This window comes from Eremomyces bilateralis (genome assembly GCF_010015585.1).
Source record: "Eremomyces bilateralis CBS 781.70 unplaced genomic scaffold P152scaffold_2, whole genome shotgun sequence".
NCBI lineage: Eukaryota > Fungi > Ascomycota > Dothideomycetes > Eremomycetales > Eremomycetaceae > Eremomyces > Eremomyces bilateralis.
In genome coordinates, this window is record NW_022985068.1 from 976,520 (window position 1) to 1,001,611 (window position 25,092).

The window sequence follows — 25,092 nt, forward strand, 5'->3', positions numbered from 1 at the left end:
TTGTAGCTAAGAGACCTCATTAGGGCTGCACGTTAAGGCCTCGGTATTGTTATCTCCGCAATTCGGCAAGGGTCCATCTTAGATCACATAGCCGGACCAAGCCAACTGGAAACTGTGAAGTCCGAAGCTCTTTTAATCAGTGGAGAAATCCTTGATAAGTTGATATCGATTATCCGTGTCTGTTGTTACCCTTTCTACCTTCAAAGTCTTTCATATCTATTTCTAAGAGTCGAAACAACGTACCGTGTTTGACCAACCCAAACAACATGGCGTCTGCACCACCCAACGAGATCATCGTATATCACTATCCATTCTCTCCATATGCGCGTAGGGTTCTTTGGTATTTCCAATTACAAGGTATCCACTATGGCCAGTGTGTAAGCAGCTCTGGATCCTAGGCTTTGGCTTCTTACCGGCCTGGAAATCAGATGTAATGACGGATACTCACCTCGCATTCAAGGTCCAACCGCCCACCCTGCCCCGTCCCACCCTTGAGGCTCTAAATGTCAACTACCGCCGTATTCCCCTCATGTCAATCGGACGTACGGTCTACTGCGACTCGCGACTCATCCTGCGAAAGCTAGAAACGCGCTTTGGTTCTACTCCGAAATCAAGCAACCCCAAACTTGGCCTGGCTCCCTTGACAACGCCAGACCAAAAGGCACTGGCGAATCTCTTCGAGCGATGGACAGGGGATGGTGGCGTGTTCGCCAGGGCAACGAAGTTGATCCCACTTGACCTTCCAGTCATGAAAGACGCGAAGTTTCGGGAGGATCGCTCGTCGTTTGCGGGGGGCAAGCGAAGCTGGGATCCGGAAGCCATGCGCCAAGCTAGACCAGAGGCACTGGCAGGCATTCGCGAGCAACTTGAGTGGTTGGAGAGCGGGTTGCTCAGCGATGGGAGGGAGTGGGTGCTTGCAACCCCGAAAGCCAGCATTGCGGATATCGAAGGTGAGTTCCGCAACGAGTCTTCATATCATGCGCTTCTTCATACTAATATCGTACTGCACAGCGATCTGGCTGTTTGACTGGCTTATCGAAATGCCTGGAGCCCTCCCTGCTGAGTGGTCCAAGCAATTTCCTCGGGTGTGGGCTTGGGTCGCACGATTTCGTGCAGTGTTGAAAGAGACGAGGAACTTGGCTCCTAAGGCTGTTACCTTCAAGCCGGAAGAGACGGTTTCTTACGTTCTCTCTGCGCAATTCGCCCCTGTACTCGACTCTGCAGGCCCTGCAGGACAAGTGGAGTGGGTTGATCCGGCCGATTCCCTTGGATTGAAAGCCGGCGACAGTGTTACTGTTTGGCCTATCGATTCGGGAATGACACACAAAGACCAGGGGAAGCTCGTCCGTCTGTCGGTCAACGAAGTCATCATTGAGAAGGAGGTGAAGGGTTCCACCATCAGAGTATCCATGCCTCGATGGAATTTCCGGATAATTAAGTCTTCCTCCGCATCGAAGATCTAGGCTGTCCTTCCTTTTCTATTACGACCTGGATGGACCTAGAGCATAAGGAACGCGGCCAAATTCTCCGGGTAGGACCGCATTGGTGTGGCTGGAGACATAATATGGAACAGCCAGTCCATGTCGACTACAATGGCGACCGCTGTACTTTGTGCATCTCAGGCTTGGATCGTCGGCTTTGAATGTCTGTATTCAACGTTCCACGATATTTTTTGCGGATGCAAACACAGGCAGGGTCTATCTGTCACTGTCATCTCAGCGCAGACCCGTTGAAGTCGCTTCCTGTGCCACGCGGCAAGTATCGGAACCAATGGTACAGGTGGCACCTTTTCTTTCCGACCGCAAATGAACATCGGTTCTCTGTTACGAACTTTATCGATACATATGATTTTAGCATGTCAAATACATACATTGAAACCTCCAAGGTCTTGCGGGTAGCAACATGCGAGAGTGGCGACGTCAACGGAGAATGGTGAGGATCTTCGAGAAACTCTCTTCGGAATCGCCTGCAACTGAACGTTTCGACCCAATGTCAGAGCCCTCGGAGGCAAATCGGGTAAGGTCTTTGGGTCGAATCTGGCATAGGTTCTGGTTGGCTAGTCCAACGTGGAGCTTCCCAATGCTACCACGCATCGCTGCCCAAATCTAGTCAGAGATATCTGGTTTTGGTTCGGGTTTCCGCGAACTTCATATCATTGCACCCTGGAAACCAAGTAAAGTGGAGATTTATATACCGTCGTCCCTCATGTCCATGAAATCGGCTCATAAGTATGGAGGAAATGCGACAAGACATAAATCATACCTTACTGAAGAATTATAGGTCAGCGGCGGAATTGCGAGCTCAAGGCTGTACAGCGATTCCAATCCGCATTGGTGCCTGACGTCCAAATTCCTGCCCAACCCCGTCATCCATGTCTGCTGGTGCCGACAACGTTAGCTGGCAGCAATTAGGCGCAAATTGAGAAGCATTATTACTCGGGTCTACTCTGTTCCTTCGACTTTGCGTGTCAGTGATATCCATTGCAATATTGTCTGCTTCAACCGTCCCAAAGTCAACTTGGAGCACTCCTTGAATGCTGGTCTATGGGCTTTGATTTCTCATCACAGGTACTCAGATACCCTAGCTTTGCACACCAAACGTGGCACAGCGCTTCAGCGTCAGGTCCTTACCCTCTCTCGAATCAGAATCACTGCAGCGCGACGTGAGAAGAGCTGCAAACCGGCAAGGCCGCGAAGCCGCGAAGCCGCACGCCACACACAACAATCGGAACCCCGTCCCTGGACTCTGGAGTGCTGCTGTGCTGGACACGACAGATTCAGATTGCTTGCGACCCGCAACACGCGGTAAGTCGCCAATCATCACGCGAACTGGTGGGTCAGAAGGGGACGTGCTGATTTTTCACGAATTCAGCCTTCAAGAGCCGCAGCATCCCCCGCTTGAGAAATCGGTCTATCTTCCCGCCCTCACCATACCCATCACCACCTCCTTGGACGTCGAGGCCCCTACACGCTGTTAATATCGGATTTATCGCCATCCCTGGACCAGCCTGGTACCTGTTGGTTCATCCCATCTATCCCAAAGGGCTTTTCCGGAGACCAGAGGCCTCATTTCGTGCCATCTCCTCTGTTAGAGAGGGCCTGGAGGTCCTTGAGTTTGGTCACTGCCCCTCTTTTCCCTCCATTCCGGTCCCATATTCATCTTCGACAACACTTTAGCAGCATATCGTTCTTGTGATACCCCCTGGACCAGAGACCTGATTGACGTTGGGTCTTATTTGCCGGTCGCTCGACTCGTTGCTGTCGCCCAGGTGCCCAACCGAGGATCCCTTGCAACCCTGTCTGTCACCTGCCATCTGTTGCAGCTTGCAAAACACTTTCATCCTCTGGAAGGCTTCAGTTGCTTCCCGGACTGACATCAGTGCGATATCTTTTCCATCATCGGGTATCATCATTCCGGATCTGAGTCTATTCTCATACTTTTCGCCTCTATCATGCCCAAGCTCGAATATAAATGGTTTATCTCTGGGGAGGGAATCTCTCGTGAAGTCATCCAGGCCGACATCTGCCGTTATCTTGGAAACGACGCACTCGTCAAGCCCGGTTACGGCACAGGTGAAAATGAAGTGAGCTTGCGCACTGTCGCTTCGGTCACATCGCGAAAGCAAATCGCTGACTCGATATCGAAGGGTGTCTACGGATATTGGATCGCTGCATATCGGGCCTTGACCACTGTGAGTAACACCCAACGTCCTTCACGCTTCGACTTCGACATCTGACAGACCTAAAGGAGATGACCTCAGACCTCAAGACAGATTCCACGCGATGGAGTCAAGAACAGGCGCGATCAAGGGATCCGCGAGGTACTTCCGAAGAGCGAAATTACACAGTAAGCGCTCCTAACAAGGTTGTAGCTGCCTATGAGGATTCGCAAGTACACCAGTCCAGGCAATATTGGGGACCAACAGCGCCAGGGAGTAGTGCACCATCTGGATATACGCCCACTGGAGGAGCAAGTTCGTCGCACCAGGGTTCCACAGGCCATAATTATTCCGGCGGTTCCACGTACCCTCAGGCTGGACAAGCAGGCAGACAGGGTCAGTACGCTCAGGCAGCATCTTACTCTCACCAAGCACCGGCCTATACAACCACGTCAAGTTCCCAGGCATCGTACCCAGCGCAGGCAGGATATCCGGCTTATCCTCCCCAAGGCGCGTCCCAGCAGGATCCTTATGCGGCCACTCAGAACTACCCCGGATACCCGCCACAGCAGCCTTATCAACCAGCGGACCCCAGGAATCCCCAGAATCCATATGGTTATCCGCCACGTGAAGGAGCCGCGTCTGGAAGCAACCAAGCAGGAGCATATCCATATCCTCAGCAGGGAGGCTATCCGCAATCGCAAAGGTATTACCGTGACCGTGACCGGAGTTATTTGGTTTATCACTAAAGCCCTGAACAGACCCGGACAATCTGCTCCGGGATTTGACCAGTACGGTCGACGTGAGTTTATTGGTCCCATTCCCCATGATCGCCCATGCTGACCGGCGTTCAAGCTATCAACCCTAATCAATATGGCCGATAGAACCTGCCGCGCCGTTACGTTAACGACTTGACGATACCTCTGTTATCTGTGAGTAAAGTACATCATAGACTGGTGCACTTCGAAAATGAGCCGGTTTCCTTTCCTTTTCGTACAACTTTCTTCAATGGCCACGCCCGTCAGACCCGGATTTACCTTCATGGATGGTCCCTTGCCCCTGGATCTGGTTTTATTACCGCCCCAGGATTCTGCTCTTCTATCCGGCTGTTCCCTCTTCGAGCCTGGGAATGTTCTACTCCTGCCGTGTCTCGGAAGTCCCTGTGGATGTCCGCCGGAAGTCTCTTGATCTATTCCATTTTCGAAAGCATCTTAACCTCAAGGGGGGCTGCGTGTTGTTGACCCTAGCTGGGAACAAGGGCTGAAGTGGCGAGTGACACTCGGAAGGTTGCAGGCCGGTTCACCCGTCGACCGTCGACCGGGAGGACTTGAAGGAATCGGATACTTGGAAGACCTTGGGAACGCCGCTTTGTTCGACGTCCAGCTTTTGTTCGATCATGTCTTGATGACTTAATTTATCCATTGGTTTTGAATGTGGTCATGTTTATTCCTGTTGCATTGGACCGGATGACGCATTCGCGAGGCATTCTTCTTGATCAAATTGCAGCTATGTTTGAGTCATTCCAATGTACATCTCATCCCTCCTACTTTCAGGTGTCCAGTGTCATGCAAGCCTTTGGGATTGAGGCCGCCTTATTGATCCGACGACCCATGCTCAAATTCAAGATCCATTTTTCCCAGGAGCTTGTTTTTGATATATCGCAGACCTTCTCTCGCCATACGGGAGTACGTGTATTTCCACCGAGTTCTTGTACCAGTTGTACCTTCCTTCTGCGCGGCCGTGCTCCAAGACTGATAGCAGACAGTCCGTCCGACGTACCATAATCCGTCTCGCTTGCATGCGCTGTAATGTGATATACTTAAGCTTAATCCAGCTAGGACCACTCCAACTCCGATCCCATTCAGCTCTTCAAGATGCATCTTAGTCTAATACATTAGCTGCGACGTATTGACGCTATCGATTATTATCTGACCAGCACCCTTCTCCGTCGCCTCGGCTCCCTACCTTCCGATCCTATCACCAGCTCTCGACGATGTCCTCCCTTACGACCCAATTATCTGATTTGCTCCGACGAACAGGATCGACGAGCAGCGATGAGTCGGCGACATCGGCAGCCTCCGTCGCGGAACAGCACCAGACACTGTTAGCACAGCCACGACGAGCACATGTACATGAGACGGTTACGAACGATCGGTTCTGCCTGATTCATCCCTTGCGTGGAAGCAAGAGCTTGGAGGCAACGCTACGCGAAGCGGATCGAACACCTGGACATCACTCTGGCTTTAGCGATCCTCAAATAGTTGAAAGCGATCTAGCAAACAATGCGCATCCCCCTTGCATTATTGCTACGACGGCGAGTGAATATATTACTATAACCTCGACCACAGAACTACCGAACGTGGTGGATCAGTCTCTGCTTATGGGGGTTGACACACCATCGAAAAAAGGAGTTCCTGTTCCACTTGCAGTTGGCTGGGCAATGCACGCCTCTTTCATCAGTTGCGAACGGCGCACGGCAGCAGGTTACGATGTGGGATAGGGTATGGGATTGGCGTTGGATACGAGCATGAAGCGTCAACGTTGGGCAGAGACATTGGATCCGGATGTGTATCCCGAATATCATAGAACTTCGAATAACTCTCATTCCTCGAAACGAGATAGGGTCGTATATCATGCAGTATCTTTTTCATGACCTTCGTCCTACACCGTCCTCCGGTCCGTCATGACGCGCACGATGCTCCCCTGCCCGGCAATCTCCACGGTCTTCTCATGCCAGCTGAGCAGCACGCTCATCGCCTGCCCACCGCCCTCGGCGGTCCCGCGTCCGGAAATTTGTGAGAAACCCGTGGGCTGCGGCGAATCGGTTTTGGATCCTAAGGGGGTTGCTTGGGCCATTCCTCTGTATCTACGGAGTGAGGACGGTTAGCCGCTGTGTCGGAGCTAGAGAGAAACGGACTCACAGGTATTTCATGAGCACATCGAGCAGTTCGGAGCCACCGGGTGACTGGTATATCCGTTGTAGAAGGGGCGTCATGTCCGATTGTCGGATTGACTGGAGGATCTCGATCACAGTAGCAAGATGCAGCTCCTGTTATAGTAATGGCCCTCTTAGTACGGGTTCTCCCACGAACTGCTTAAGCGAGCATATATACCTTGCCTCGTTCATCCGACCCATATGGCGCACTCTCCAACGCCCCCCGTAACGCACCCTCGGTGTCCCCGCCCCGTAACAGCTGCCTAATCTGCCCTGCCAGGTTCTGGACGTCGGAGGCGGAGACTTGCGCGACGGGAGGGGATAGGGAGGCGAGGTCGAAGTTAGTGGATGCCTCGGGGTCGAGCGCATCGATGTTGATCGTTCGCCAGTTGATGGCGGCCATGATGACGGTCGCGTGTGGTGAATTGCCGTGGATGCCGCTGGAACCGACGCTGGACGGAGGAGGTAAGCAGGGAGGATTGGATTTGGTGGAAAGGGCTCGATATATCACCGAGGGAAGGAACAGTGGACGTCGATTCGCGAGGCCGCTCGGTCAGTGATTTGGAAGCTAGTTGAGTGTGCCTTGCGATGAGCTTCGAACGAGACCAAATGGGGTTATGTGGATGTATAGTTAATACGTGGTTGTGGTGGGGTGCCATTTGCGTGGGAATACTTGATGGCTTGGCGCAGGTCACTGCACGGCAGCAGGTCCCTGAGTCTCCTGGACACCGGCCTCACAGGTAAAATGAAGCTTCATATTTCTAGAACTTAAATGGTCTCGCCTCATAGAGGACGAAGAATATTGAAAACCAAAGTATACAGGTGATTGGAGAATTCTATTTCTGCTGCGGCCTTCGTGTGATGACCACTTTGGTGCTAGTATACAGCAGCGATGCGATGCGACGAACTCCAAACTGATGAGACTATATACAATTCGCTAAACAGAAAGACCGGATTCTTATAACGCGTCACCGCCTTACATCGGCTTCGCAGGAGCGCATCCTGGACTGAGACCTGGCGTAGGCGGCGGCGTGATCGGGCCCGGCGTGGGATCCGGCGGACCTTCTACATCCCCTCTGCTTCCGAAGTACTTCGCGATATCTCCTTTATCCTCCCACGGCCGCGGGCCCAGCAACCGTAACAGATCCTCGCGCGTCAACATCTCCTTCGTCAGGAGCTCCTCCGCCACGATGCCGACCTGCTCCTTCTTCTCGGTCAGCAGGTCTTTGCACTGCTGGTATGCCTCATCGATGATGCGGCGCACCTCGCCGTCGATGTTCTTCGCGGTCTCCTCGGAGAAGGGCTTGTGCAGCTGCTGCTGGTTGTCGTCTTCGAAGTAGAGGTAGCCGATCTTGCGGCTCATGCCGAACTTCGTGACCATCGCGGTCGCCAGTCTTGTGACCTTGTTGAAGTCGTCCGACGCGCCCGACGTGACGGTGTCGAAGTGCAGCTCCTCGGAAACGCGACCGCCGAGCGTCATCGCCATGCGGTCCATGAGCTGATTGACGTTCATCAGGTAGGAATCGCCAGCCGGGAGATATTGAGCGTAACCCAGGGCTGCCGAACCACGAGGGATGATGGAAACTTTGAGCAACGGATCCGCATATTTGAAGTACCACCCGCAGATGGCATGGCCAGCCTCATGGTACGCAACGACTCGCTTCTCTTCGGGGTTCAAAACGAGGGACTTCTTTTCTAGTCCACCAATAACGCGCTCGATGGCCCCTTCGAAATGCACCATCTCCACGCTATCGGCATTGTGTCGGGCGGCTATCATCGTAATTAGCAAGAAGCCTAAAGGGCCATGGAACGAGTAACTTACCGATCAAAGCAGCTTCATTGACACAGTTAGCGATGTCGGCCCCCGAGAACCCTGGCGTCAGCGATGAGAGTCTGCCCTTCAGATGTTCGATATCCTCGTTCGTGACGATATTCTTCAAGTGTACCGCGAAGATTTGCTTTCGTCCCTCCATAGTCGGCTTGTCAATGGAGATATGACGATCGAAACGGCCGGGTCGCAAAAGGGCCTTGTCCAAAATGTCAGGCCTGTTGGTACCCGCCATGACCACGACCTGCTCGGCCGTGTTGAAACCGTCCATCTCTGTGAGAATCTGGTTCAGCGTGCTTTCTCGCTCGTCGTTGCCTCCTCCAAAGTTTGACTTCGCTCTTGATTTCCCAATGGCGTCGATTTCGTCGATGAAGATGATGCACGGCGTGTTCTTCCTGGCGGTGGCGAACAGGTCCCGCACGCGTGACGGACCGACACCCACAAACATCTCGACGAACTCGGAGCCGCTGACGCTGAAGAATGGGACCCCGGACTCGCCTGCCGTCGCCTTCGCGAGGAGGGTCTTACCCGTCCCCGGAGGCCCGGAGAGGATGGCACCGCGAGGAATCTTCGCGCCGAGTTTCTGGTAGACGCCCGGTTCTTTAAGGAAGCTGACGAATTCCATGATCTCTTGCTTCGCTTCGTCCATGCCCGCGACGTCGGCGAACTTGACCCGTACGTCAGTTTCGTGGTTGAATTTCTTCGCGCGACTGCGCATCATCCCGAAGATTCCACTCTGGCCACCGCCGCCGCCGCCTCCTGCTCGTCGAGACATGTAGATGATGGCGCCGATGAACAGCAGCGTAGGGCCGAAGGAGAATATTGTCTGGAGCAGCGGCATCTCGGAGTGATAGGCGACCGGTATCCGTTCGCTTGAAGGGATGCCCAACTCTTTTTGCGCCTCCTCTAGACCTCGCTCGAACGCCTCCACCGATCCGATGCTGAAGAAGTAGAAGAACGCAGGGTTCACCGCGGGCGATTCCGGATACAAGGCAGCAACCTGCTCGCGGTGCAGGAAGACCTGGGCGCGGCTCTGGTTGAGAACGATGATCTTTTCCACCAAGCCTTTGTCCAGGTAGGTGTTTCGGAACTCCTGCCAGGTGATCTCGCGAGAGTTCTCGCCCATCCCGCTCGTCGACCATAGCAACCATGTCGCCACCGCCGCGATCGCGAACGTGTTCCAGTCCAGCTTGAACTCAAACCCCGGTGGTTTTTCATCCTTACCCTTGCCATCCTTATCCTTCTCCTTGGACTTCGGACCGGGATCGTGGGCACCGGCTTTCTGCTCCGGCTCGTCGTCCTTGGATTCTTTCTCCACCTTGGATTCCTTCAACGCCTCCTTCTCCGCCCGCTCGTATACTTCGTTGCCGACGCGTCGCGCGGTTTTGGAACTAAGACGGGCCAGCCTCGCGATGTCGCCTAATGACAGCGGCTTCCCCCTCCGCGCAAGCTCCAAGGATTCCTCAATCTCAGGCGGGATGCCGTTCTTTTTATAATCCTCGAAGACCTCGTGGAGCTCCTTCTGCATGGACTGGGGCATCCCCTTCTTGAGCATATCCCTCAGATTTTCCAGATGGCGTTCATCGTCGGGCGAGAGTTTCTGTGGCGGAGGTTTTGAATCTTTTCCGGTGGGTGGTTGGTTCGGCGAGGAAGGGGCGTCGGGGCTCTTGGAGTTGTAGAAATGCTCGAAGCCCGACGGCGGCTTGTCGGATCGGCCGTCCTTCGACACCTTCCCATCCTTCTCCGACGGGGACTCCTTGTCGTCCTTAATTGGCTCTTTGGAATCTTTCGGATCCTTGGGCGGACCGGTGGCGTATGCTCGTCGTGATGCAGCGAAGGCGTGCCGTGGCAGTCGAGCGGACGCAGCGCGTCGGAAGTATGCTCTGCTGGCGCCATCGACAGTGTGGAAGGAGGTTTGGGACAGGTGCCTCGAGATCCGGAAGAGGGTTGTCATGGCTGGGCCGGCGTGGAGCGAGGAGCTCGAAGAGGTTTTGATGGCGTTGCGTTGGAGCTGCTCATGCGACGGTTCCAGGATGTTGGTTTCCTCAATAAGGGGTCGTGGGAAACGGAGGAATCAACGGAGTTCAAAAGGGGCCAGGTCCGGCGCATGGGGTATGGACGAGGCCGCGATGAAGGATACTTGGGACATTGAGTTGCGTGATCCTCATACATGCCGACTTTGGGCATTGGACGATGGTTCTGTTCGGATTCTGGTCCCACAGATTCCACACAATTCTGACTGCCACGCGCCACACTTTTGCCTGGTCTGGCCTGAGGCATCCACATCGGATTTATGACTAGATGCAACGTCCGCAGATCCATGCTCTATCACAAGAATTTTGCAAGGTACGGTATTAATATTCTGTCCCTACAGGGGATTGGGAGGTTGCCTAATGATACGGCTTGACAACACTGGCAAAAAGTCATAGATACCGTCGGGAGACTTAAATATTCCATTAAAATCCCCCATGATATCGTCTCGTCGAGGTAAGTGATTTTCGTAGAGGAAGACCAGCCGAATTGGGTTCTGGACCTTTGTAGCTCATCAATTATTACAAACACAGAGGTCACTCATCCTTGTCGGCAGTAGAGATGAAAGTGAAGGCGAGGCAGGTCTACGCCATAGATGAACTCCACTGCTCTGATCACGAAGAGCAATCCGACGACGAACTCTTCGCTCTATCGTACAGACAGAAAGCAGAACCGAGTATAGGAGACGACACATAGGGCCGAGAAGTTTTCCATTGTCTATCATGAGGAGGAACTAACTAGGTATACAACACCACACCGAAGAATTTTGCACTCCCGAGCCCACGACATGCCCTGCACCATCCCTACGTGCGCATCTACCATCATCCTCGTTAAAAGTCCACAGCACTCGTGAAGAGAGCCGCTTATTTCTTGCCAAGGGCCTTGACGGCAGCCTTGGTGGTCTTGCCACCGGCCTTCTCGGCCTTGACGACGGCTGGAGCGGATGTTAGCGTGGAATAAATAATAGGAGCAGTGGAAACTTACACTTGATGACACCGACGGCGACGGTCTGCCTCATGTCACGGACGGCGAAACGGCCGAGAGGAGGGTACTGGGTGAAGGCCTCGACGCACATAGGCTTGGACGGAATCATCTTGACGATGGCAGCGTCACCAGACTTGATGAACTTGGGGGAGTTCTCAATGGACTTGCCGGTACGACGGTCAATCTTCTCCAAGAGCTCCGAGAACTTGCACGCAATATGGGCAGTGTGGCAATCCAGGACCGGAGCGTATCCGGCACCGACCTGACCGGGGTGGTTGAGGACGATGACCTGGGCGTTGAAGGACTCGGCACCCTTGGGGGGGTCGTTCTTGGAGTCACCAGCGACGTTGCCACGGCGGATTTCCTTGACGGAAACGTTCTTGACGTTGAATCCAACGTTGTCACCGGGAACACCCTCAACAAGCTGCTCGTGGTGCATCTCGACGGACTTGACTTCAGTGGTCAAACCGACCGGGGCGAAGGTGACGACCATACCGGTCTTGATGATACCAGTCTCGACACGGCCGACAGGAACCGTCCCAATACCGCCAATCTTGTAGACGTCCTGGAGAGGAAGACGGAGGGGCTTGTCGGAAGGACGGGTGGGGGTGTCGATGGCATCGATGGCCTCGAGAAGGGTCTTGCCAGTGGACTTGGTCTTGGTCTCCTTCTCCCATCCCTTGTACCAAGGGCAGTTGGTGGAGGGTTCGATCATGTTGTCACCGTTGAAGCCCGAGATGGGAACGAACGGAACGGTCTTGGGGTTGTAGCCAACCTTCTTGATGAAGCTGGAGGTCTCCTTGATGATCTCGCCGTAACGCTCCTCGGACCACTTGGTGGTGTCCATCTTGTTGATGGCGACGATGAGCTGCTTGACACCAAGAGTGTAGGCAAGGAGAGCGTGCTCGCGGGTCTGGCCATCCTTGGAGATACCAGCCTCGAACTCACCAGTACCGGCAGCAATGATGAGAATAGCGCAATCGGCCTGGGAGGTACCAGTGATCATGTTCTTGATGAAATCACGATGACCCGGGGCGTCTGCAGGATGTTGTTAGCTCTAGAAAATGATAGATATCAAGCGGAGGGACTTACCAATGACGGTGACATAGTACTTGGGGGTCTCGAACTTCCAGAGAGCAATGTCGATGGTGATACCACGCTCACGCTCAGCCTTCAGCTTGTCAAGAACCCACGCATACTTGAAGGAGCCCTTGCCCATCTCGGCAGCTTCCTAAAAAATTGTCAGTGACATTGAAGCGGAAATCAAGCGTTGATCCGTGTGAGGATAAAATAACAAGCAATGTTCTGGTAGGCGTTGTAGCCCTGGAGACAGGGCAAAGACCAGATTGAGCTTAGTGTCTGTGACACTGAGCCCCTCCAGGATTCTGCCCCTCGGTCGCAGAGAACAACAACAGCAGGTTGCCAGAGTGTCAACAAGCATAGGAAAAGAAGCTACCGTACCTTCTCGAACTTCTCGATGGTTCGCTTGTCAATACCACCGCACTTGTAGATCAAGTCTAAACCGAGTGTAAGTTGAAGCCGAACAACAACAAATTTGCAGTGAGGGAGGGGTGCTTACGGCCGGTGGTAGTGGACTTGCCAGAGTCGACATGGCCGATGACGACGAGATTGATATGAGTCTTCTCCTTACTGTTGACATGATGGTTAGATTATGTCTCTTGATGAGGGATCAGGATATGAAGCCCATCGTCCTCGATATGGATTCGGTTGATGAAGTCCGAAGCCATCAAGGCGCGATGACGGTTGCCTTCCGGAATGAGTGAGTCACTTACCCCATGGTGAAGGTTTGATTTGACGGTTTCTAAGTGTTTAGAAAAGGGTAGATTGATGTCCTGAGAGAGATTCAGGAAGGCTGGAATTGCTCAGATACGAATGCCAAATGATTCGAGGTATGAACGACGAGGAAAAGAAGAAGAGAAGAATGGAAGAGAGGGGCGGGCGAGGAGAAAGTTTTTGTGCGTTCAGGTTATGTTGGTGGGGGATTCGCTTGAACGCGCTAGTCCCGTTGCGGCAAGTGGGTTCAACCGGAATATTCGCTCTGACTCTTCACCTCCCAGGTCACCACTCCAACTCACCACCACCCCGCCCACGAACGACGCACCCATTCACCCATTCACCGATCGACGCCAAAAAAAAAACTTTTTCGTTTCTACCTAAAACTTTTCATGCCACAGTACAATTTTTCTTCTATTAGGTTGGATGACCGTGGGTGGAGGTCCTCTCCCGAGCATGCTCCACCCTGCTCAACATCATTCCATTCCTGGCGAACACAGGAGAGTTTGGTCTAGTTTAATGGTGCCGCCCAACCCATGAAACCATGATGCCCAACTGAAGTTGGAACTGAAGTTTGGGCCTGCTAGTTAACTACACACTGTGTGTTGGAATCAGGGTAGATCAGCCCCAAACCCTGGAATCGCCGCCTGAAGGCAGGAATGGGACCCCTAAATATGTTCCTATCTGACTAGAAATACTGGCCTACGGAGTCATATCGATCGCTCTTCTGACACACAACGAGCCACTGGACCGCATACCTTATCGTGTAGCTGAGATTGAATCTATCTGCTTTATGACACCGCTACTTGGCATAATATCTGGTGAACCTGTCTCCCCTCCACTCGGAGTGCACTCCGATATTTACAGTAGATGTCCATTATCTTCGAGTGGAGTTGGGTCCACTCGAAGGTCTATCCTGGATTGCAGACTTGACTGCAGCAGTGAGATCCTTACATAGCCTCAAGGAGTGCGTCATAAATCTTGCAATGTGTTCATTTTCCATAGACGGGGTTTCCTTCGCCTTCACCTCCTTGGCCGAAGAATGGGGTTCGGGCTGGGATTCCACCGATTCAGAGCCTTCCAGTGCGAAATTTAATCGTAGCTCGTTCTCGACATCTCGGAATTTATCGCCTTCGGTGCTGAGGAAGCGCAAGGGGCCATCGGCGGAAGTTAGGGGAGTCTCGTGCTCCGTCCGTATGTCGAAGAGCTCGTATTGGATATCTTGTATGCCGTCGATTAGACTGGATTGCTTTGGGGAAAGTGTTTTCTGAATCGCTTGCACCAGTCCGGGTAGAGATGTAGTAGCAACTTCGGAAGACAAGGTAGTAGGGTTTTTACCCGCTGCAATAGAACGTTCAATTACGCCGACGATGCCTTGCACCGAAGATGGTAATGAACCCATGTTGTGTCTTTTGCGTATCGTCCATTCGATATCGCATGCCGCCGGAGGTAGTCGCATGTCGATCCGTTCTTCGTCAAGAACCACGCTGGCGCCGAGAAAACTTCTTCCGTCATGGTACGGTCGAGAGCGGAAGGACAGATCAAAAGTCCGATTTTGCAGCTCCAATGGAACTTGCCACGGCGATGGTCCGAACCGGAACACGGTCCGACTCGAGGTTGGAACTTTCTCCGACGGTGTAGGAGCCGGTAACGTGCCCAAGAAGTGCGTGGCGCCCGGGATCCAAGGAACGAAATGTCTTCGCCGGGCCGCGGTGGAGGATTCGCGCGTGCTGCCACTAAAGACGACCAGCCCGGGTCGTGAGAATATCTCCAGCATGGGTTCTGGATTCCAGATAGAAATATCAAGAGAGCTTGCGGCGTTGGGGGCCCCTGTCCTTCTTGACGCCAATGATTTACGCAGGACTTTTTCAACTGTTTTGATCTGCGTCTGAACCGGCTCGCCATGCTTCGCAAACCAATCGAAAACAGGTTCTAGATGTTTGGTCACCTCAATTTCTTGGTTGCCTTCGTCCTTGTGCGATTCATCCTGGAAGGTTTGGGGGATGGGAGAGGCAAGCCTTCTAAGAGAGGAGTCGCTTGCTAAACCGTGGATAAACACTTGCTTAGCAGAAAGTGGTGGAATAGCGACGTAGTTGCCTGGAACCCCTTTCTTAAACTTAATCGGCAGTAGATGAGTAAACTTTTCTCTTGACATATGATGAGCAAGAAACGCAAACCCCCTCAAGGCCTCGGCGACACCTGCTTTGGTGGACACGATAGATAGCTATTGCAATCCGTTAGAAGCTTCATCTCCGATATAGACATACGAACATACCATGGATGAATCTTGGGGGGGAGTGTCTTCAGAGGTTATTGATTTTATCTCTCTCGATTCAAATACCAGCATTTCTGGCGGGAGCTTCGGGGCAACCGCATTCATCGGCGAGATGACCATGCCACAAGCATCTTGCAGCAACGAAGTTGCATCCGTATTGAACAGCAAACCACGACCTTTTTGGAAGGGGGATAGATCAACTTTTGCCAGCACAATGCTTTCCAGTGCTGCTCTGACATCTTCGAGAGCATATCGAGTGGCGCCTTTGTCTCCGGATATGCGAATCGAGACTTTTCGGAGCCGTTGGGTGTCGGTGGAAACGTTGATATGCACCGCGCGATTCCTCTGAACGGCATCGAAGAATCCCTGGAAAGCTATTTGAAGCGTCAGGATAGCAAATCAATAGTACCCGCATTGCACTGACCATCGCTCATGAGGAGATGTAGTTGCCATTGCGGCAACGAAACCGTAACCTGACCCGAGGCGAATATCTCGTCCTCCATTTCAACATCCCAAACATGTCGTAGAATCGTTTCGCCGTATAAGGTTTTCGCCGTGATAGATCGGTTCGGATCCTCTTCCGCGCTCGGAGCTTGCGGATTCCTCAACTCAGGTGTCCACGGTGAGTAGCGAAACTTTAGTCCGTTTTCCAACTGGACCTGAAGTACTAGACCTTTCTGGTGTGCCTTCGCGTTATGCCGTGCGAGATAGGCGCGTAATTGATCTCCTGTGAAGCCATTCCCCAATACAAATTGCAATCTCCCAAACTCCTCCCTCGTCACTGATATCGTGTCCTCCTTGTCACCCGGGTTTGGAGGCCGTAACTTATCGATCTCGTTGAACACATCCTCTGGGGTATGGGGCCGGTTTGCTTTGTCGATAAAATCCTCCACTCCCAATCCATTCAAGTTTGGGTTGCCCTCCTCCTCTTTCAGAGCGCTTTCTTCCACAGCATCCGCATCGTGTGGTTCGGCCTCGGATTCGGCATGTCGCAAGATGATCACCGGCGAATCCTTCCCGAGAAATCGAGACTTCAACGGCGTCGCGACTTCTCGCCGCTCATTTCCCTTCTTGCCGAGTATGCGCCCCCATGGACGGCCGGAATGTACGAATCGGTTCGGTCCCTGCTGGTGCAGGAGGCGGAGATGGAAGGCGTGTCGCGTGCTCGGGGATATCTGGAAACGCAGGCTTTGGGCACAGCTGGAGCAGATGAACGGTTTAGGTCCAGGTAGAAAGTTCATCGGTATGGAACTAGCCTTGACCGCGTGACTGTGCGTGTCGTAGGATGGTGAGTTGCTATACGGTATGACACAGCGGAAATGTTCTTTCATGAAATTCCCAGATCTCGGCGACCCTTCATTGCCAAATCAAGGTATTGCAGGGGACGGATGGCGACAGGGGTAGCTCCTCATCCAGACTCCAGGCCTTAATCCTCACGGCTTAATTACATATTATGTACTAACTAATTACAAGGAACTAAAAAAGTACAACTAATTTTAGCATCGTAATCTCATACTAGAACATCGTGATGTTGAGAGATAAATTTCTAATTGCCGGTACTCTGTGCAATTATATCTTGTGGAGAGCCATCTGGACACGGATGTTTCTATCTAATACCAGATTCATTAATAGCCTACTTCCCTTATGAGCCCCTCGGATTAGAGATCTGCCAGCTTCTCAGATCTTCTCGAGCATCGAACTCGTCCATCTCAGTATTATGTGGGCGTCGCCCCCTCTCCGATGCCGCCTTCATATTCTGAGCTTGTTGCTCCAGGCTCCCTCGCCCTCGGATTCCTTCGCCTGCCGTCAGAGGGACCTCATGCTTATCCAAGTCCTTGAGAGTCTCAAGAGATCCATCCTTGCTATTTGGTCGTGATGAGAATGCTCCGGAATAGTTCCTCCGGCTCGGATGCAGGGTGTTCCTCTCACTACCACTGAGGGATCCACTGTCTTCAACATTGCCATTGCCGGCGCCGTTTGGGTCGAAGCTCAGGTCTCGGTCGCCCCAGCCGTCACCACCAGCAAATATGTCCTCGATGCATTTGTCCGCGCTCAACTCTCCGGGTTGTGCGGCCCATTTTGCTGCAAGGGTCCGTCGGTAGAGGTCCTGAAGCTCACCAGCCTCGCGCGATCGATGGCTTAGAGCAGGCATTTCTAACCATGTTAGCCACGGTCAAGCGCAAGTATCATTTCGACGTACGCCCTATATCGTCCGACTCTACTTGCTCTCCTCCAACCACAATCCCAGCGATGCCGCCGAACACCTGAGCGGTTCGTAGCGGGGGCCTGCTATATATTGAGCCTCAAATACCTTAAACAATCAGCGACGTTGCACTTACGCTATGAAGTTTCGATCCCCCTCAGTCTGGCGAAGGAAGATGCTGATCTGGGACGGTTAGCGCCACCTGATTATGCCTCATAAGCGCCCTATTATACCCTCAATGTACTATTGATCTTGCTATCCTGCATGAGGTATCGTCTTGAAATTCCGACGTCTCCTTCGGCCTCGCTTGCTTCCACGTACTCGGCCAGATTCAATTTCACAACACCCAGTATTATCCGCTCCCCTTTGCTTCCAGAAGAGTATTCCTGGATTACCTCGAAATGTATCCATGACTCCTGCAAGAGACCGGATTTGTCGATCGTGAACCGTACTGCGAAATGAGCCTCATGGTTCCACGTAACTTTATGCTCCTTGATATCTCGCTTCTCGGTCCGACCCTGGTGATCTCCGGCGGCGGAATGCGGGAGGTGCCATTTGACGAATGACTTTCCGGAGACGAGGGGAACGTTATTTAGGTCGAGGACCTGAGCAAGGCTCAGCAAGGTACTATGCCACGGATAATGGCGGGACAAACCTGCAAGTCAAGATCGAACTTTGCCTATTCAGCAGTTAGAATGATATAGTTGAAAGCCAAAGTTCCTGGCATCGTTCCCATACCCTTCGATTCTTCGGGACTGCCAACTCGGTCAGCGAATTCCGAGCCCAGTTTTGGGACCGCTTCCAAAGGGCAGTCGGCGGCATGGTTTCTCACCAAAGGCTTGCATGTTGGGCAACTATTCCAAGAATCACTTCTTCACGAGAAGCGGATGTGTTCGCGCATTTGTTGGTAGGGGCAGGCGCGAGAGGTGAATGATTGACTGCCGGTAGCTCGTGCTCGTGAATTGATCGCCGCGGCCTTCATGTTCATTCTCATGCTCCTATCCCGCGACTGCAGTAAGGTAGCAATTTTTCAGTGTAGATGCTCAGTGATTAATTCATAGTTATTATCCGATGAAGTTTGAAGGTTGACCGAGTATCATCAATGACCCCACGCAGCACCTGATGCTTGGCGATCATCTCAGCCCCAGGGTCAATCGCTAGTCTACTTAATTATAGCTCTATCCCACGCCAGGACTATTCGCCGTTGAAACCATTACAGGAAATTACATAAGATACCACACTCATTGAAGTACCCGTATCCATCATCATTGAGACGTTGGGATGAACAATCGGGCAGATGAAGTGGCTCGTTGTGTGACATCCGCATTCGACGAATTACCTCCAAGGGCAAAGCCCAGGCGAGAAGAGGTAGTCTCAGAATGGGTTCCATTGAGTGGAATTGTCCTTATGGATGAAGGTGACTCCTCGCGATTAAAACATATCCTTTTCGTCAAGCTAATTACTATATACAGAGACCGGGGAATTAAGATGCGTTGCTTTTGCGTCAGTAGAATCTACCCTCATCTATAGATGTCACGGCCCTCACTGATATGCAGGACAGGAATGAAATGCCTCCCTCGCAATCATGTCCGCTTAGCGAAAGGCAATACTCTCCATGACTCTCATGCAGAAGTGCTAGTTCTCCGTGCGTTCAATCGCCTTCTTCTCGAAGAATGTCGTCGATTGCTTGAAGCACCAATGGAGAGCCAAAACACGATTGTTCAATGGAGGCGGGCCCCAAATACCCCAGGATCCAGTACGGACGGACCCCCGTTTACAATCCGTCATGGTACCAGGATCATTATGTATTCCAGCGAAGCGCCTTGCGGCGACGCAAGCATGGAGTTGATCATCGAGAAGCAGGGGGATCCCACTCCATGGATGCAGACAGCGGCGGAAACGTCGGAGTCGTCAGCCCAAGATCCGGCACTTTTCGGACGCGGGTATTTTTCACAACTCGGAGTAGTGCGTCGTAAGCCTGGTGCGTATTACAGATCAGTATCAACGTATAGAGGGGTCTAAACATCGTTCAGCCAGGCCTGATGCCCCTGAGACGTTCAGCAAGTCCTGCTCGGACAAATTGGCTATGAAGCAATGCAGCTCTGTCCTCAGCTCCATAACATCGCCGTTCATCTACCCTGGGTCTGCCTATATCCACACACTGGTAATTCCAGAATCGCAATATAGGCCCGAAGCTTGCTCCAGGGCCTTCGGTCCGGACGGAAGACTAAGGCCCATTGTCGGCGATGGTGTGTTCCTAGAGGACGGTTACAGCTTCAGCCCGTACTCCGTCCAAACAACAAGCCACGAGTTCGAGTGGTCCCGGCGATCCATCCCCACTGACTATCGACCCAGTGCGTGCAATACGGCACTAATCGCCACTGCGACCTCTCATGAAGTCATCGTTGGAGGCACTCTCCAGGGCCGCAAGCAATTTAACCCGCGCGGCGCAAGCAAGGTTTCAAGACGGAGCATGTGGACCTTGGCGGCGACTGTGGCACGCCTGCTTCACAACCCTATGATCGACGAAGCTATGGCGGGTCCAACCTATGCCAATTTGAAGTCTTCGGAGCTGCTGCTTGGGCGGCGGGAACTCTTGGACGTTGTCAAATCAAAGGCCCTTTCGGGTTGGATTCCGAATGATGGAGATGAGGATTTTTCTTTACAGGAAAAGTAGAGGAATGCCTCTCATCCTCGTTTCATTTGAAAATCTTATCACCTGCGGGGGGATGCCCGCTTTCAGACGTTCATGAGATACTATCTAGAAATTGCTAAGATGTCAGTTGCCGAGGAAGCTTCATCTTTGACCCAGATGGATAACTTGTTGGAAATTGCATAGGTGAATGTCATCCTATCTGCAACTGAGTCGGCTAAGATATGTCGTTCAGAATGGATTCTCAATTCGTGAACCCAGTGCTAAATGAGCCCTAGAAAAGCTAATTTGTGACTTGTACACTTAATTGCGAGAGGCAAGACGCAATAACGACTTCAATTGACGGTATAAAAACCATGACAGTCTATAGCCTAAAGCCATGAAGGTCTAATTTTGAGTGTATCCTATCTCTAGGCAATCCCACTTCCATGTACACTATCTACGTGATGATCGGGGATAGGCACAACCCCGGCGCAGCAAGTAGCAACATAGCAAATTGTATGCTGCTCTGCTGTGCTCTGCTTGTCTCTGCTTGTTTTGTCTGAATGGCAGGAACTTTGGGGCAGACGAACTTCTCATTACCACCTATTGTGCTTGGTCGGATTTAGTCCGGTCAGGTAAAGCCTCCATCTTCGCTCCGGGATATCCAGTGCCAACTTTCTTAACTTTCTTCTCCTTCTTTGGCTTCTCCTCGGGTGGGTAAGCCTTCATGGTCACCTCCTGCCACTCCTTCGAGGCTTGGAACTTGGCTCGAATGGGATCTAGAAGATCATTGAGAGCCTTAGTGACTCCGGCTTTGAGCAGTTGGGGTGTCAACTGGATGAAGGTCAGCAACCTGGGAAGTTCTTATTTATGAGATCGATGACACAACGTACGACATCCTTTTGATAATCATCCTTTAGTTGCCCAATGCTTGAGTAGACCAACGGCTCCAATCCATCCCGACTACGGTCCACCACAAGCTCTTGGCGGCCACGCGACAGAGATGACGCTGGGAGTAGGACAAACTCCACAAACGCGATGAGACCATTTCCTTCCGTGACTTGGGGAGCTGATACTGCCTTGCGTATCTTTTTTGCTACAACCTCCGGAGGGTCAAGAAGATCGATTTTGCTCTCTAGTCATAGTTAGCGGGAGGTTGTAAGAAAGATACAAATCCATACCTGGGTCGCTTGAGCTCATTTTGCCCCCCTGGCCGAGCCCAGGGATCAGGGGATTGAGGAGATGGGCACACTGAAAGTATATGAGCTCTGCATGACAATCGGGGACGATCGTCGACCCATACCTGCTTGTAGCCAATCTTAGGAAGCCAGTCCTTAGCGGCGGTAAAAAGCTTCCGCTGGTCCTATTCCGAAGTCAGTGAAGTTCAAGTTTAAAGGTGGGGTCCACGGACCACTCCTCCGAACTGAGCGTCCACGCCAAGATGCTTCTCATCTAGAACTTGAAGGATTGGGTAAAGGAGACCACTCAGAGGAGCATTGTCTGTCTGCTTGACGACCTCTGCCCCTGCCTTTTTCGCATCGTGCTCTGAGACCAAAGAACTGAGCTTGTAGACGTCCATGACATACTCAGGGCTCTTCTGATAGGAGCTCCCCAGGACGAACTTCAGTTTCTTGGTTGATACGCCAACTGATTCCAGCATGGCAGAGACTACTAGCTGATAAAAGTCGGCTCGCTTCTCGACAAGCTCCAAAGGAGCTTTGAGGTTGTCGAGGAAACCATGACTGTTTCAAGTCAGTGATATGTTTGGTAGGCCAAGGGCCCATTTCAATACATGTCTGCAATAAGGCATGTCACTTCACAGCCAGCGGCGAGGTATTGTGCGATTTTGATAGCAGGAACTAGAAACTTAGTGATTAGTTCGAGCCTCAGCGAATGTTCTCAGCGAATCCAATACCGAAGTAGCCGCAATGGGGACGGCCGGTTGTTGCGGTACCTGATCAAGGACAGCGGTTAGCATGTTTAAACTATCCCATAAACGCCTTGATATGACCACTCAATATGTGGAGCTAATAATGATCTTACCCCAATAGATCTTCGGATCCCGTCCTTCAGCCAAGATGTTTTCTATTATCTCTGGGTTCAAAATCTCAGCGAGATTCTCCTTGATCAGATCAAACCGCTCTGCTGCCCTTGGGTCCGCCATGATGTGGACCGAAATTCGTTCTGAAGGGTCTCGGAGAAGCACACAGAAAAGTTGTCCTTGAGAGTTTGAAGCCGGAAGGCTGTGATTGAAACTAAGACGGCCCTCGGAAACACCTAACACATCAATTGGTTCAGTTAAGATCCTTCTTACTGCATGTATGTCTACTGAACCAGAGATTTGCATGAATGGATTCTAAAATGAAGAGTCATCGCAAGTGTCGCCCGGATCACGTGACTAAATTCCACTCCCATAGCTCTATTGGTCCCCAACGATGCTCGAAAAAGCATTCTCGATATCAACAAGTAATCTTCCTGTCATTTCATAACTGGAACATTAGCAGGCTCTTGATATCATGTTAGTTTTGCCTGAAATATTGAGCAGAGTACGCAGTATGTCTCAGCTATCATGGAAATCCATCACACCATACATAGTACTTATCCTTTTCAGATACGGCCGTAACCTCACTTCATCCTGGAGCCCTGGACACACATTCATTGGCACGTCCTTCACAAAGTTGATATTTCAGGCGTTCCAAGCACTCCAAATGCAAAGGAGAATGAACTGTATTTATCATCAACCATGCTGATCTCTGCCTGAGCAAGATGACTGCATGTCTATTTCAAGACCACAGAGACCTCTGCTTCAAGCTTCAACGGATGCCGCACCCAGATGCCCAAAGAGATGGATTAATCGAGTTTGATGTTTAACAAGGCAGCGAATCCCAAAGTGTAGTCCGGAAGTTGTTTTGGAATAATACTTTGCAGCGTTATGAGGATGTAAGCTAAGATCTCCTCTCCTCTCGACTTAGCCCTATTAATTATCATGTATTGCTATGGACCTATGGTATGGTCTGGCAGAAGGATATACTTACATGTGAATGCTGGAAGGATGGATCTGCAGGACATATTTGATATTCTATCCACTTCGGGCCGAAACTTCCTGCAGTGCTTACTGATACTCCACACAATAATCTTTCAAATTCTATTTAAGAATGCCATATCCCGCTGGTGGTTCCATGGAAGTATCCGGAACGACAGTACCACAAGTCCACGAAAATATAGGTGAATAATTTCGAAGGTCTAGTGTTTGATAGCCATGAAAGTTGCAGTTGCTGGTGTACGTATCTTGATCGCAGGTGGCTAGCCTGACCTTACTTTCTTAACGGCTCATCTTACTGACAAGTTCACCTTGTCTCTAGCCCAATGGGACACTCGGCCAAGCCGTGATCTCCAATCTAATCAAGTCGAACATCTCTGTCACAGTCCTTACGCGGGATGCGAAGAAAACTGCTGGCGTGTTCCCAGCTGTGTCAACTGAGAACATCGTCGAGACCGACTACTCGTCCGTGGACGCTCTCGCCCCTAAGCTCCAGGGCCATGACGCGATCGTTATCCTCATCGAGCGCAATGCGTACACACCGCAGATCGTCGCTATAGATGCCGCCATTGCTGCAGGGGTGCGCCGTATCATTCCCTCCAGCTGGGGTTTAGATATGTCCGACCCATACTTACGCACCATTCCAACCCTCAAAGAGAAATTGGACATGGAGACCTACCTAGCGGAGCGGGCACGCTCTCATAAAGGTTTCGTGTGGACGGGGATCTTGACCGGCGTGTTCTGGGATTGGGCGCTTCCGTTGGGGCTTCTCGTGGATCCAACCGGGGAGGGTATGACCTATATCATGGATGGAGGGGGACATGTGATATGTGGTACGTTGCTCGATGATGTTGGAAGGGCGGTGGTCAGCGCATTGAAAGCACCGGAGGAAGCCGTGGGGAACAAATTCTTGCAAATCCGAAGCGTTGTTGCCACGCAGTCGAAGCTGCTTGAGTGGGCAAAGGCGGTGAAACCTGAAGCTCCTTGGAAATCTATGAACGTCGATACAGAAAAGATGGAGAAGGCAGCCCGGGAGGCTTGGGGCAGAGGCGAGCGTGATCCTCGAGCGCTGAGGGGCTTCTTATTGCGTGCGTACGCTTTAGGGGCTTCTGATTTCAAGCACCTGGATAACGAGTTGCTTGGTGTTGCTGATGGTGGTGAGGAACTCGCACGGAAGACACTGGAGCAACTCATTCGGCCGAAAAGCTAAGTAGTATCGAAAATGCAAGCGAAGACAGGTGCGGTAGTACTACTACTTAGTTACCATTAGTCCCTCTATGTCAACCTGCGGCTACTAAACCAACCCCGGCCCCCCCTTTAGTTTGTGGGAGCTATGAGAATGTTCTGTAATGACCTCAAGCGGAATCATTTTATGTATAGCCTTAGACACACTTTTTGAGCATCTACTCACAATCTGGTCGCTGAAGAACCTAGTTCAGCCGCTGAGAATCCCTTCTGATGCCTTCAAATCCTTATTTCGCTACCATCGCTGTTTGTGGACTGGCAATAACACATCGACCCTGTGACCTAAAGCTAGATATGCGGAAACGCAATGCCGGCCAGGCCCTCCAAATGAACTTTGCCTAGCTGCTATCAATTTAGCCGTAATATAAATAGGTAGTATCGACCTTTTACTTCACCCCTACTAAAGCTCGCTGATTCCTCCCCAGTGTTCTCTTTATAGTCATTTCAGTGGTGTATTACTGTGA

The 25,092-nt window shown here is 51.8% G+C and overlaps 10 protein-coding genes across 10 annotated transcripts; 4 read left to right on the forward strand and 6 right to left on the reverse strand.

Annotated features, from left to right (window-relative positions):
- Nucleotides 1-59: 59 nt before the first annotated feature.
- Nucleotides 60-1,553, forward strand: P152DRAFT_119906 (glutathione S-transferase). Its single transcript, XM_033673696.1, has 3 exons — nucleotides 60-377; nucleotides 461-950; nucleotides 1,012-1,553. Exons 1-3 carry the CDS (start codon nucleotides 267-269, stop codon nucleotides 1,461-1,463), a joined length of 1,053 nt encoding a protein of 350 aa, XP_033537976.1. The 5' UTR covers nucleotides 60-266; the 3' UTR covers nucleotides 1,464-1,553.
- A 1,670-nt stretch (nucleotides 1,554-3,223) lies between these two features.
- On the forward strand, nucleotides 3,224-4,623 carry P152DRAFT_120181 (uncharacterized protein). The gene is made up of 5 exons (XM_033673697.1): nucleotides 3,224-3,691; nucleotides 3,748-3,820; nucleotides 3,872-4,364; nucleotides 4,420-4,460; nucleotides 4,514-4,623. The coding sequence occupies exons 1-5, from the start codon at nucleotides 3,452-3,454 to the stop codon at nucleotides 4,540-4,542; spliced, it is 876 nt and encodes a 291-aa protein (XP_033537977.1). The 5' UTR covers nucleotides 3,224-3,451; the 3' UTR covers nucleotides 4,543-4,623.
- Nucleotides 4,624-6,319: 1,696 nt separating this feature from the next.
- On the reverse strand, nucleotides 6,320-6,996 carry P152DRAFT_389149 (Arp2/3 complex 16 kDa subunit ARPC5; the record flags this gene model as incomplete). The annotated part of the gene is made up of 3 exons (XM_033675969.1): nucleotides 6,320-6,524; nucleotides 6,580-6,707; nucleotides 6,772-6,996. 3 exons carry the CDS (start codon nucleotides 6,994-6,996, stop codon nucleotides 6,320-6,322), a joined length of 558 nt encoding a protein of 185 aa, XP_033537978.1.
- A 406-nt stretch (nucleotides 6,997-7,402) lies between these two features.
- On the reverse strand, nucleotides 7,403-10,698 carry P152DRAFT_454614 (putative ATP-dependent metalloprotease). The gene is made up of 2 exons (XM_033678619.1): nucleotides 8,416-10,698; nucleotides 7,403-8,363 (listed from the first exon to the last, which is right to left on the reverse strand). The coding sequence occupies exons 1-2, from the start codon at nucleotides 10,373-10,375 to the stop codon at nucleotides 7,570-7,572; spliced, it is 2,754 nt and encodes a 917-aa protein (XP_033537979.1). The 5' UTR covers nucleotides 10,376-10,698; the 3' UTR covers nucleotides 7,403-7,569.
- Nucleotides 10,699-11,244: 546 nt separating this feature from the next.
- On the reverse strand, nucleotides 11,245-13,330 carry P152DRAFT_454615 (translation elongation factor-like protein 1 alpha). Its single transcript, XM_033678620.1, has 6 exons — nucleotides 13,230-13,330; nucleotides 13,016-13,086; nucleotides 12,898-12,953; nucleotides 12,529-12,667; nucleotides 11,437-12,474; nucleotides 11,245-11,386 (listed from the first exon to the last, which is right to left on the reverse strand). Exons 1-6 carry the CDS (start codon nucleotides 13,232-13,234, stop codon nucleotides 11,316-11,318), a joined length of 1,380 nt encoding a protein of 459 aa, XP_033537980.1. The 5' UTR covers nucleotides 13,235-13,330; the 3' UTR covers nucleotides 11,245-11,315.
- A 777-nt stretch (nucleotides 13,331-14,107) lies between these two features.
- Nucleotides 14,108-16,746, reverse strand: P152DRAFT_446014 (uncharacterized protein; the record flags this gene model as incomplete). Its single annotated transcript, XM_033677892.1, has 3 exons — nucleotides 14,108-15,454; nucleotides 15,506-15,879; nucleotides 15,930-16,746. The coding sequence occupies 3 exons, from the start codon at nucleotides 16,744-16,746 to the stop codon at nucleotides 14,108-14,110; spliced, it is 2,538 nt and encodes an 845-aa protein (XP_033537981.1).
- A 258-nt stretch (nucleotides 16,747-17,004) lies between these two features.
- P152DRAFT_505025 (uncharacterized protein) lies at nucleotides 17,005-18,780 on the reverse strand. The gene is made up of 7 exons (XM_033682411.1): nucleotides 18,541-18,780; nucleotides 18,447-18,463; nucleotides 18,364-18,387; nucleotides 17,942-18,313; nucleotides 17,845-17,891; nucleotides 17,706-17,791; nucleotides 17,005-17,659 (listed from the first exon to the last, which is right to left on the reverse strand). Exons 1-7 carry the CDS (start codon nucleotides 18,551-18,553, stop codon nucleotides 17,148-17,150), a joined length of 1,071 nt encoding a protein of 356 aa, XP_033537982.1. The 5' UTR covers nucleotides 18,554-18,780; the 3' UTR covers nucleotides 17,005-17,147.
- A 486-nt stretch (nucleotides 18,781-19,266) lies between these two features.
- P152DRAFT_478906 (uncharacterized protein) lies at nucleotides 19,267-20,385 on the forward strand (the record flags this gene model as incomplete). The annotated part of the gene is made up of 2 exons (XM_033681683.1): nucleotides 19,267-19,689; nucleotides 19,742-20,385. The coding sequence occupies exons 1-2, from the start codon at nucleotides 19,272-19,274 to the stop codon at nucleotides 20,383-20,385; spliced, it is 1,062 nt and encodes a 353-aa protein (XP_033537983.1). The 5' UTR covers nucleotides 19,267-19,271.
- A 244-nt stretch (nucleotides 20,386-20,629) lies between these two features.
- P152DRAFT_454621 (tyrosyl-tRNA synthetase) lies at nucleotides 20,630-22,675 on the reverse strand. Its single transcript, XM_033678621.1, has 8 exons — nucleotides 22,387-22,675; nucleotides 22,259-22,297; nucleotides 22,136-22,202; nucleotides 21,755-22,085; nucleotides 21,647-21,706; nucleotides 21,525-21,594; nucleotides 21,237-21,478; nucleotides 20,630-21,177 (listed from the first exon to the last, which is right to left on the reverse strand). The coding sequence occupies exons 1-8, from the start codon at nucleotides 22,505-22,507 to the stop codon at nucleotides 20,947-20,949; spliced, it is 1,161 nt and encodes a 386-aa protein (XP_033537984.1). The 5' UTR covers nucleotides 22,508-22,675; the 3' UTR covers nucleotides 20,630-20,946.
- Nucleotides 22,676-23,602: 927 nt separating this feature from the next.
- On the forward strand, nucleotides 23,603-24,593 carry P152DRAFT_470388 (NAD(P)-binding protein; the record flags this gene model as incomplete). Its single annotated transcript, XM_033680970.1, has 2 exons — nucleotides 23,603-23,623; nucleotides 23,706-24,593. The coding sequence occupies 2 exons, from the start codon at nucleotides 23,603-23,605 to the stop codon at nucleotides 24,591-24,593; spliced, it is 909 nt and encodes a 302-aa protein (XP_033537985.1).
- Nucleotides 24,594-25,092: the final 499 nt, after the last annotated feature.